At 37.9% G+C, this 12,597-nt stretch overlaps 1 protein-coding gene across 3 annotated transcripts in view; it reads left to right on the top strand.

Annotated features, from left to right (window-relative positions):
• Positions 1–12,266, top strand: part of nbeaa (neurobeachin a) — a 182,056-nt gene extending 169,790 nt beyond the window's left edge. For all 3 annotated transcript variants that reach the window (XM_059351421.1, XM_059351419.1, XM_059351420.1), the window contains 11 exons: positions 632–784; positions 908–1,072; positions 2,615–2,704; positions 4,327–4,519; positions 5,680–5,751; positions 5,966–6,121; positions 7,616–7,786; positions 9,704–9,805; positions 9,948–10,144; positions 11,054–11,205; positions 11,808–12,266. In XM_059351421.1, coding sequence (XP_059207404.1) covers positions 632–784; positions 908–1,072; positions 2,615–2,704; positions 4,327–4,519; positions 5,680–5,751; positions 5,966–6,121; positions 7,616–7,786; positions 9,704–9,805; positions 9,948–10,144; positions 11,054–11,205; positions 11,808–11,898 — 1,542 coding nt within the window. In that variant the 3' untranslated portion in view covers positions 11,899–12,266. The remainder of the gene's footprint in view (positions 1–631; positions 785–907; positions 1,073–2,614; positions 2,705–4,326; positions 4,520–5,679; positions 5,752–5,965; positions 6,122–7,615; positions 7,787–9,703; positions 9,806–9,947; positions 10,145–11,053; positions 11,206–11,807) is intronic.
• The last annotated feature ends 331 nt before the right edge of the window (positions 12,267–12,597 follow it).

Raw genomic sequence — 12,597 nt, 5'->3', positions numbered from 1 at the left:
TAGCACAGTGCTAATAGGCTAACAGTTAGCTCTGTAGCAGTACAGTATGTGCTGCACAGTAGCACAGTGCTAATAGGCTAACAGTTAGCTCTGTAGCAGTACAGTATGTGCTGCACAGTAGCACAGTGCTAATAGGCTAACAGTTAGCTCTGTAGCAGTACAGCATGTGCTGCACAGTAGCACAGTGCTAACAGGCTAACAGTTAGCTCTGTAGCAGTACAGTATGTGCTGCACAGTAGCACAGTGCTAATAGGCTAACAGTTAGCTCTGCAGCAGTACAGTGTGTATGTGCTGCTGCAGCATGTGTTCATTAGCGATCTCCGTTTGTTTACAACAAGCACCAGACACTATGCACAGTTAGCAAAGTCGGTTTGTTTACTATTAGCGGCGGACATCAAGTGTACATTTACTTTTTACTCAAAGCAGAGTAGTTTTACATGCATGTACTTCAAAACATGTCTGGAGATTTTTCTGGAGAAGTTTTTTTGTAGCTTGAGATGGTTAAAAGCTTTTAGTACATGAAGATCAGCAGAAATGATTAAAATTTTGATGAAAACAACTTGTTTTTTTTTTTTTTTTTGCTGAATGTCGTTAACATAAACAATGTTTTTTTTTTTCTGGTGTCCATCAGGAGCTGATCCCAGAGTTCTACTACCTGCCTGAGATGTTCGTTAACAGTAATGAGTACGAGCTGGGAGTGCGTGATGACGGAGTTTCTGTGTGTCACGTTGAGCTTCCTGCCTGGGCCAAGAAACCTGAAGACTTTGTCCGCATTAACCGGATGGTGAGAGACAAAGACAGTCTTATAAAATCAACAAAAAGCTAAAAGAAAGTTTGTTATCTTTGAATCCACCTGAGCAAACACCCCTGACCCTCTCTCTCTCTCTGCTCCTGTGACTTGGATTAGGCTCTGGAAAGTGAGTTTGTGTCGTGCCAGCTCCACCAGTGGATCGATCTAATATTTGGCTACAAGCAGCGAGGACCAGAAGCCGTTCGAGCTCTCAACGTCTTCAACTTCCTGTCCTACGAAGGATCCATCAACCTGGACAACGCAGACGCTGCACAACGCGAGGTCAGTGTCTGTGACGGCACAAAACTCTTGTTTGACTTTCAAGTTTATTATTACAGCACAGAAATTTCCCCTGCAGAAGATTCTCATGATGCGATCGAGAGCGCAATGTTTTCAAGATCATATGGCAGGGGTGTCAAACTCTGGCCCGCGAGGCAATACCAAATGATTATCTTATTATTGTACTTTAAAAGCTGACCCGCCGGTATTATACGGCACATTTACCGCTAATACTACAAATCCCACAATGCCCTGCTGTTTTGTTTTTTTTTAGTTTTTTTTAATGTATGTGTTTATTAGTGTTTGTTTGCAAATGACAGCAAATCAAACAGCAGGACATTAATGCATGCAACAGAGCAAACTTTTTCTCTTTATCCTCCCTCCCATCCTTCCTCTCACCAAATAAGTATAAGAAAAACATGTTAAAACTATAAAAATAAGATCAAAATAAAGCAAATATAAATTTACAAAAATAAATAAACAAACAAATAAATTAATCAAAATCAAGTAGTATTGATAGCAATAAGACCCTGAATATAGTATATAGTGGTGAAGGGACAATGAAGCTTCATAAACCATTTGTTTCATTTTTTGACCCCACTAGATGGCGGTCTTGGCTTTAAAAAAAAAAGGCTGTAGCAATGGTAATTGAATGTGTTTTAAACTGTTAATAAAGCAAATGTTTCACAAAGCTTCGCTGTCCCAACACTAGTATACAGTATGGCCATAGGCCATGGACATATATATACACACATAAATATACATACACTCACTTTAATTATATTGTCAACTACTAAAAACAAGTGAAGGGACAACGAAGCTTTGTGATCCATTTGCTTTACTTTTGGACCCCACTAGATGGTGGTCTTTATTAAAAAATAAGGCTTTAGCAATGGTAATTGAACGTGTTTTCAGTCCTTTGTTCAACAAAGAGTGCCATCTAGTGGTCTGGACAATGCCCTGCTGTTGTTTTGGCGCGTCAATCAGGACAGGACCCAGAAACGCTCCTCTGTGACAGTCGTCATAGCAACCTCAAGCTAGAGCTGTCTCCCAGCTACCCCTTCCCAAAAATGGAGAAAAGAAAGGCAGAATTTATTAAGCTGTTGAAAAAGTTTATTCTGATATTTAAATCAGAAGGATGCAAATAGAAAAGAGGCATACGATTTTTATTTAATAAATTAATGACATTGATGTGTTTTTTATTTGAAATTTGATTTGCATGTCTGCACTATTTAGTTATATATTGTATGTTTATAAGCGTTGCTGGTTCCATATTTAATGTGAAAGCAAAACATGTTTGGTATATATTAAAAGGTTTATTTGTTCAATGTTGGCCCGCGATTTTATTCAAGTTTTAAATTTTGGCCCATTGTGTATTTGAGTTTGACAGCCCTGTCATATGGTATCAGGTTGATGTCACATTAAGAATTAAAGGCAGCATACAAAAAAGCATGCAAACATGCAGATTTAAAGTGAAACATGTAAGGGAACTATGTGGCTTTCCTAACCTTGTTCTTGTTTCCTCTTCTGTCTCTGCGGCTGCAGCTGGTGGAGGCTCAGATTCAGGCGTGTGGTCAGATCCCGTCCCAGCTGCTGATTGAGCCACACCCACCTCGCTCCTCCGCCATGCACCTGGTGAGAAAACCTCCACATCCTCAGCTCATCTACATTTATTCTAATTCTGTTTAATTATAAAGACAATGCACATGAACATTTCTGTAAATGTGCAAGTGTTTCTTTTCTCCTGGCGAGATGTTTTGATCCCAGTTTGGAAGACAACAGGAAGACAACAAGACTCCAAAAAGAAAGCAACAATAAAAATAAGCATTCTCAAGACGTGCATAGCAACCAGCAGCAGCGATAGTACATCAACAACATCCACTATTCATATATAGCCAACAAAATACAGCAAAACAATGCTGATTATAGTTGTTTTGACACATGCAGACATGCAGATCAGCTATAAGCATTAGGACATAAAGTCTTGTGAAAATGTTAAAAGATGCAATTAGTAAAATGTTGATATGACTCTATGAACATAAGAGCCATGCAGCGAGAATATAAAAGCACTATAACTATAGAAGAGATCACACATCATCTTACTTAGGATTTTAAACGAAAACTTCCCCAAAAACCACCAAACCAGCTGCATGTATGTGTTAAACCTCAGCTGCAGCCCTTCTGAAACACTACATTGAGACGAACATACTTATTTTCTGCATGTCCTTTGTTTCAATTTTATTTTATATAGATGTTTCTATGGAGAAAACATTGACTTTGGAAAAAAGGAAGAGTTTTCCCCCCAATATTTCCATTATAATAATAATAATAATAATAATAATAATAATAATAATAATTAACTTTATTTCTATAGTGCCTTTCAAAACATATGTACACTACTGGTCAAAAGTTTTAGAACACACCAACTTTTCCAGAATTTAATTGAAAATGATGCAGTTTAATGTCTCAGTGTACTCTGAAATTAATGCACATTTGAAATTCTTTATTGAGCATCATAGTGTTTTGAAAGTAAAAAAAAGATTCAAAATCACATTTTATGTTGGACTAAAGGACTAAAAAAAGACACAAAATGACCAAAAAAAGACACAAAATTACAAAAAAGACACCTAAAGACACAAAATGACTAAAAAAAGACACAAAATGACCAAAAAAAGACACAAAATTACAAAAAAGACACCTAAAGACACAAAATGACTAAAAAAAGACACAAAAAGACACAAAATGACATGAAAAGAATTAAAAAATGGAAAAATGGAGATAGATAGATAGAAAATACAATAGAATAAGATACTGAGGTAACATAAATAAAAACAACAATAGAAAAAAACCGAGAATAGAACAAGAACACAAGTTAAAAGAAGCAGATCAGTTGTTAATAATAGCCCCCCCCTGGGTTAAAGTGTGTCTCCTGCCCTGGTTCTAGCCTCCCTGTCCTCCTCACTCCCCCCAGCAGAAGGAGGCCTCCGTGTCTCCATGGCAACCCAAACCTGTCAGTCCTGCCCCGACCAACCAGCGCCTCCTCCTCCTCCTCCTCCACTGTGTGTACCTGCTCTGACCCTGTGCTCCCACTAATATACCTTCTCCCTTCCCTCCCTCTGTCCATCTGTTCTGTCTCTCCCTCTGCCTTCGTCTCCATTCCCCTCCTCCTCCTCCTCAATCCTCCTCCTCCTCCTCCTCCCTGATCTACCCTCCTCTTCCTCTCTGTCCTCTTCCTCTTTCTCTGTCTGTCTCACCAGTGTTTCCTTCCCCAGAGCCCGCTGATGTTTAAGGATCAGATGCAGCAGGACGTCATCATGGTGTTAAAGTTCCCGTCCAACTCGCCGGTCACCCACGTGGCCGCCAACACGCTGCCGCACCTCAGCATCCCCGCCGCCGTCACCGTCACCTGCAGCCGGCTGTTCGCCGTCAACCGCTGGCACAACACCGTCGGTGAGTCACTAACATGAAATCATGGCGGTTAAATACAAAAATCGTCACTTATATATTTTTTAACATTACATTATATACAGTACAGGCCAAAAGTTTGGACACACCTTCTCATTCAATGCGTTTCCTTTATTTTCATGACTATTGACATTGTAGATTCATCAAAACTATTAATGAACACATGTGGAATTATGTACTTAACAAAAAAGTGTGAAATAACTGAAAACATGTCTTATATTCTAGTAAGCAAAGGGTGGTTACTTTGAGGAATCTAAAATACAAGACATGTTTTCAGTTATGATGAATCTACAATGTAAATAGTCATGAAAATAAAGGAAACGCATTGAATGAGAAGGTGTGTCCAAACTTTTGGCCTGTACTGTATTTTTAAACATTACATTATATATACAGTATGCAGGATTTTTAGCTATTTTAGAATTTCCAAAAGTACAATCCATTGATTATACCAGCTATTCTCAACTTTGGGGTCGGGACCCCAATTGGGGTCGTGAGATGATTTCTGGGGGTCGCCAAATCATTTTGGAAGTCAGCTCTGTCTCCACTGTGTTAATGTGTTTTAGTCTTTTTGGTCATTTAATGTCTTTTTTGGTCATTTTGTGTTTTGTTTTTTTGTCATTTTGTGTCTTTTTTTGATCATTTTGTTTCCTTTTTTGTCATTTTGTGTCTTTTTTTTTGGTCATTTTGTGTCTTTTTTGATCATTTTGTGTCTTTTTTGATCATTTTGTGGTCAATTTGTGTCTTTTTTGCTTTGTGTTCTTTCTTTTTTTTCTGCGGATGAGAAAATGGTTAGTAGGCCACTTGAAACCCAGTGAGATGTTCATTTCAGCGGTAGTTATTGAGCCGGTTTGGATTGTATTATATCAGCGTTTACTCTTATTTTGTCCACATGTTGACATAGAAATATGTGTCAATTAAATCCTCAATTAACCCATAATGACCTCATTAGTGCAGCTGGATAGGTTTAATGAATCGTGGTAATGTAATTGCGGAGGATCATTATAAGGCTACTGACTTTAGTTATTGAGGCTGTTATTCTTTAAACACAAGCCTGCAACTAGAGTTTTCTTCAGCTGTGTGTGTGTGTGTGTGTGTGTGTGTGTGTGTGTGTGTGTGTGTAATGGTGTGTCCCTTCTATCCTGCAGGCCTCCGCGGAGCTCCTGGATACTCCCTGGAGCAGGCTCATCATCTACCCATTGAGATGGACCCTCTCATAGGTCAGTGCACAAAAGTCTCCTCTGCACATTTAATGTTTTTTACATAATAATAATAATATTGAGGACACAAGCAGTAAGAGTCAACATGGTGACACTGGGTAAAATAAATAAATAAACATGATGAGGAAAGGTTAGAGTTCATTTGAAAGCACGTTATCTACTCTGTGTTTCTTTTAACCTAATTACCTCAAATGCATCTTTGTTCCTCCTGCAGCAAACAACTCAGGCGTGAACAAGCGTCAGATCACCGACCTGGTGGACCAGAGCATCCAGATCAACACGCATTGTTTTGTGGTTACCGCCGACAACCGCTACATCCTGGTCTGTGGCTTCTGGGACAAGAGCTTCCGTGTTTACTCCACTGAAACTGGTACATTTTGTTTTATATATACACTACTGGTCAAAAGTTTTAGAACACACCAGCTTTTCCAGAATTGAATTGAAAATGATGCAGTTTAATGTCTCAGTGTACTCTGAAATTAATGCACATTTGCAACATTTGAAATTCTTTATTGAGCATGATAGTGTTTTGAAAGTAAAAAAAAGATTCAAAATCACATTTTATGTTGGACTAAAGGACTAAAAAAAGACACAAAATGACAAAAAAGACACCAAAAGACACAAAATGACTTACAAAGACATGAAAAGAATTCAAAAATGGACAAAATAGCCCAAGACTCCATAGAGTTAAGTTGTTAACCCATTTCTTGTTCCCTGAAAAAGGCCTACTTGTATAATTCTGAAATGTACATTATTTTCCAGTTTTGGTTAACCTTACCTTTTTTTATTTACCTCTGGCAGTTCACCACTTACCTTTGGACCCTTTCAAGCTGTTCATTTGACTTGAACTGCTTGAATTTCAATCAAAAACTGGAAAAATTGGGCTGTTCTAAAACTTTTGGCCTGTACTGTAAATGTATGACACATGATTAGAACTGAGTACTGTAGAATTACTTTAAGTCTGTCAGAAATCCTAGTTTGAATTTGGATCTTGTAGATTTATTCATTTGCAATTTTACTTATATTTGTGCTTGGATTTATTCATCTAGGAGAGATTTAGAATGCTCTTTTTTTACAGATGCACCTGGGCATGAAGTAAATGTATGTATTTATTGGTCCAAGGATCCAGTGACACTCTAGTCTAGAACATGCTTCTTACAGCTGTGTATTTTATCCTGGAGGTTAAGCAGAGAAAAAGTGGGAGAAAAGTTTGGAGAGAGTTTGTGTGTTTTGGTGCTCGGTTTTGGACTATTTCTGTGTTGATTGGCTACTGATTTTGGAAAAATCTCCAGAAAATGTTCAACCTAAGACAAAGCCATTATAATTTCAGAGGGGTGAGTATATTTATAAAGTTAAAAACCAGAACCAGCACCAAATCACCATGCACCACGGTAACAGCTGTTCATTTATGGAACAAATTGGAGAAAGACTTGAAAACTTGCAATACCATTAACTTATTCAAAAAATTGCTTAAAAATAGGATGATTTATTTATATAAGTTAGAGTAATGAGCAATAAGCTTCTTTCTTTTCTCTCTTTTGTGACTGCTTATTTCTTTTGTTGATAAATAACAGATTTTATTTATTTATTTATCTAATTTTTTAATTTACTTGGGTTGTAGCAGGGTAGGCGTAATAAGCTGCTTCAGCCTTTTCGGTCCAAATGTCTATCATCAAATTTCTCTTTCTGTTTACATGTTGTTTACTTTGATCAATGTTTTTTTCTGATTTGTTGCTTCTGTTTTGATGACATGTATTGACCGAAATAAACAGATACGAAAAGCAACCCGAGCCTTTGAAAATACATGTAAAGTAGTGTGTGCCCTACAATAACTAACCGCCTCTTCCTGCCTCCACCTCTACAGGTAAGCTGACCCAGATCGTGTTCGGCCACTGGGACGTGGTGACGTGTCTGGCCCGGTCCGAGTCCTACATCGGAGGAGACTGCTACATCGTGTCTGGCTCCAGAGACGCCACTCTTCTTCTGTGGTACTGGAGCGGACGGCACCACATTATCGGGGACAACCCCAACAACAGTGAGTATATGGGGACATACTGACACTAAACTAGTGATACTTCAGTACAATACCTTGATAAATGTAAATATTTAACACCACAGGTGGAAACTGACACAACATTTGCGGCATAAAGTTTTCAATTTTTATCTAAAGGTAAATATAACAAGGCTATAACATGACAATTATTACTTTTTCTTCCTTGGATAGTAGCTGAGTAGAGCTATAACATTAACAATAATTACAACATTTTTTTTTTTCTCGTAGATTTGCCACTTTAATCTTGTAAACTTTTTTTTCCAAAATATTACGCCCCTCCCCCGGGTCTCTATGGTTTTTTTTTTTACACATTCCACAGTCCACATTCTGGCAGTACACTGAAAAAAGTGTAACATGCAGTTGTTCATTCAAACTAATAACTGCCATTTAAAAGAGGATAAAATTATTGATTTGATTGTAAAACTCATTCTTTTTGCATTTAGAGACATCAAGTTTGAATTATACTGAACTAAATATACGTCCTAAGGACCCAAAACAAAGTTTTTGATTTCCCTCAAGTTTTAATAAATAAATACATTTAATGTAAAAAAAAAAAAAAAAGAAAGAAAAAAAACAATAATTACAACTTTTTACCTAAATGAAATTAACGTTCATCTTACGGGAAGTATTCATGTTCAAGAGCCCCTGAGACTGCCACACATTTAAAGGCAGTAGTCAAAAAAAAAAAAAAAGCTCTGCACTCACAGTCTGCCGTGAGGAAGGTTGCTGTGAAAGATCAGGATTTATGCACAAAAAAGTCAAGAGCTGAACTGAAGCTGCACACAGTACTGTCAAAAATTAGTATTGAAACCATTTCAATCATTCAGTAGAATAGAATAGAATAGAATAGGATAGAATATATCTTTATTGTCTGTTCAACAGAGCAGAAATTTGTCTTTCGACACGGCTATAAAAATTCATGAAAAACACACAACAATTACATGAAGTGAGATAAAACAACAACACTTCAGTAAAAACACAACATCAATAAAAAGAATGAGGTGGGGTTCAGTGTTACCGGACACTATTTAGTACAGCGACTGCAGATGGTAGAAATTACTTTTTATAAATGTTTTTATGGGCCAGTGGGGTTCTGTATCAGAGAGAAGGAGTGATGTATCGATATGTATCAAAAAGTTAATATTTCTGACAGCTCTAGTGGAAACAACATGAGAATGTTTGTCTCTCTGCGTGTGGAACTTCTTCAGAAAACTCCAGCGCCTGCAGTTTAAATTTGGATCTTGTAGATTTATTCATTTGCAATTTTACTTATATTTGTGCTTGGATTTATTCATCTAGGAGAGCTTTAGAATGCTCTTTTTTTACAGATGCACCTGAGCATGAAGTAAATGTCTGTATTTATTGGACCAAGGATTCAGTGACACTCTAGTCTAGAACAGTAGATCGCTCACTCTCACTCTCACTGAACACAATCTCACACGCACAGTTCAGATCACCCAAAAAAGACACAAAATGACCAAAAAAAGTAAACAAAATGACCAAAAAAGACACAAAATGACTAAAAAAAGACACAAAATGACCAAAAAAAACACAAAATGACCAAAAAAAGACACAAAATGACCAGAAAAGACACAAAATGACCAAAAAAAGACACAAAATGACAAAAAAAAGACAAAATGACCAGAAAAGACACAAAATGACAAAAAAAGACACAAAATGACCAAAAAAAAGACACAAAATGACCAAAAAAAGACACAAAATGACCAGAAAAGACACAAAATGACAAAAAAAAAGACACAAAATGACCAAAAAACACACAAAATGACCAAAAAATGACACAAAATTACCAAAAAAGACACAAAATGACAAAAAAAAAAAGACACAAATTGACCCCAAAATGATCAAGGTTTCCTGTCTCTAACTCTGATTGTCTTCCAGGCGACTACCCTGCTCCCCGGGCCGTCCTGACCGGACACGACCACGAGGTGGTGTGTGTGTCTGTGTGTGCAGAGCTGGGACTGGTCATCAGTGGAGCTAAAGGTGTGTCTTCATGTCTGTCTGTCTATAAGGGAGATTGTATGTTTGTTTTCTGATACATTTAAAAATGAGCCCAGATCGTTTAGTCAGCCGTCACCATCACCAAAAGCTGAGTAATTTATTCAATAATTCCTGTGTTCCTCAGAGGGCCCGTGCCTGGTGCACACCATCACAGGGGACCTGCTGCGGGCCCTGGAGGGCCCCGAGCTGTGCCAGCGGCCCCGCCTCATCTCCGTCTCCAGCGAGGGCCACTGCATCATCTACTACGAGAGAGGCCGCTTCTGCAACTTCAGCATAAATGGAAAACTGCTGGCACAAATGGAGGTCAACGACTCCACACGGGTAAGAGTTCATACTCTCAACACACACTACCGGTCAAAAGTTTTAGAACACCCCAATTTTTCCATTTTTTTATTGAAATTCAAGCAGATCAAGTCAAATGAACAGCTTGAAAGGGTCCAAAGGTAAGTGGTGAACTGCCAGAGGTAAATAAAAAAAGGTAAGCTTAACCAAAACTGGAAAATAATGTACATTTCAGAATTATACAAGTAGGCCTTTTTCAGGGAACAAGAAATGGGTTAACAACTTAACTCTATGGAGTCTTGGGCTATTTTGTCCATTTTTGAATTCTTTTCATGTCTTTGTAAGTCATTTTGTGTCTTTTTTTTGTAATTTTGTGTCTTTTTTGGTAATTTTGTGTCTTTTTTTGGTAATTTTGTGGGTTTTTTTGGTCATTTTGTGTCTTTTTTTTGGTCATTTTGTGTCTTTTTTTTGGTCATTTTGTGTCTTTTCTGCTCATTTTGTCTTTTCTGGTCATTTTGTATCTTTTTTTGGTCATTTTGTGTCTTTTTTAGTCATTTTGTGTCTTTTGGTGTCTTTTTTTGTCATTTTGTGTCTTTTTTAGTCATTTTGTGTCTTTTTTTGGTCATTTTGTGTCTTTTTTTAGTCCTTTAGTCCAACATAAAATGTGATTTTGAATCTTTTTTTTACTTTCAAAACACTATCATGCTCAATCAAGAATTTCAAATGTTGCAAATGTGCATTAATTTCAGAGTACACTGAGACATTAAACTGCATCATTTTCAATTAAATTCTGGAAAAGTTGGTGTGTTCTAAAACTTTTGACCGGTAGTGTAAATATTATCTTTAGTTTATATTCAGGCATGAATTCTGTACTTATATAGTCATAAAAACACAGTGGAGCTCTTTTACCTTTTTATATCTCTCTTCTTTCTCATCTTTCTCCTGCAGGCGATCCTGTTGAGCAGCGACGGGCAGAACCTGGTGACCGGAGGAGATAACGGCGTGGTGGAGGTGTGGCAGGCGTGCGACTTCAAGCAGCTCTACATCTACCCGGGCTGCGACGCAGGCATCCGCGCCATGGACCTGTCACATGACCAGAGGTACAACACACAGGGGGACCTTGTTCTTCTCAAAGGGAAGTGGGTATTTTTAGAAGTGAGGTTATATGAGGTACTAATACACAGTCAGTGTATTAGCTGAAAAACAGGCAGCAGCACCAGCAGAGACGCTAAGCAACGAGCTTAGCTTAGCAGGAAATTCTATTTTTCTATTCTATATTATCTTTTTTTGGTGATTTTGTTTCTTTTTTGGTGATTTTGTGTCTTTTTTTGGTCATTTTGTCTCTTTTTTTGGTGATTTTGTGTCTTTTTTTGGTCATTTTGTCTCTTTTTTGGTGAATTTGTGTCTTTTTTGGTCAGAAAACCTAAAATGAAATAAATATATATTATATATAATTATATAAATATAATTCTTCTTTTTCTGGAAATTCAACAGAAGTGTCAACGCTTCTACTAAATAATAGATTTTTCAGCCTCTGTAGCAGATAGAAATTAAATTCAAAAAGTATTTGAGAGCTATATTACAATATGAAAGATATGGATAAATTAAACTATAATAAAGTGTATGAAGATGGCGTCCAGGCTCTCAGAGAGTATTTCCTGTCTGTTAGTTGACAGATGTGACTGTGTTTCTTCCCCCTCAGGACTCTGATCACTGGGATGGCGTCCGGCAGCATCGTGGCGTTCAACATAGACTTCAACCGCTGGCACTACGAACACCAGAACAGGTACTGAGGTGGACAGAAGAGGAAGAGAGAGGACGGAGAGAGAGAGAAGAACAACAAGGAGAGGAGGTGATGCATTCTGCTGTGTATCTGCAACGCGGGGAAACTAAAAGGTACCGAGGAAGGAAAAACAAGCCCCGACCCTTAGGCTCTATTCCCTCTGGGTGAGTTTTCTTGATTTGAGGATACGGCAGCGCTGCTGGAAATAACTTCCTCTGTGTACGTACACGCCGTGTGCAACCACAGACACTTATTACCCCGAAGATACACAGCAAAGCTGCTAATAACATAGACAGACAGCAGAATGGAGAGAGACCTGGTAGAGGTCCATCATACCGTACCACTAACAGGGCCGAGCCGCTCCTGGTACGCTTAATGCTTCACAGACAAAGAACCTAAGTTTTATTTTTCCTTATTCTCCTCTTCTTTATCTGTTCTCATTCAATTCTTTCAGTTTGAGGGAAGTTCAGTCGGGGAATTATCTGGGTGGACTACAAATTAAGACTCCTCTAACGTGTCTAAACTGATTAGAAATGGTCAGAAGGTAACCAGCCCCACCCACTGTTCCAGAACCGGTGCTATTGGCTCGATCTTAAAAAATTCACCCTTGAAAAAAGACCTGGGGGTTATGATTTTATTAGATTCTATCTGATTTGATTTTATCTGTTTTTACTTTATTTTTTCTAATGTTTTTTCCTTTCACCCGCAG

Source organism: Centropristis striata, chromosome 15, assembly GCF_030273125.1.
Source record: "Centropristis striata isolate RG_2023a ecotype Rhode Island chromosome 15, C.striata_1.0, whole genome shotgun sequence".
Lineage (NCBI taxonomy): Eukaryota > Metazoa > Chordata > Actinopteri > Perciformes > Serranidae > Centropristis > Centropristis striata.
This window is presented reverse-complemented; position numbering and strand designations above follow the sequence as displayed.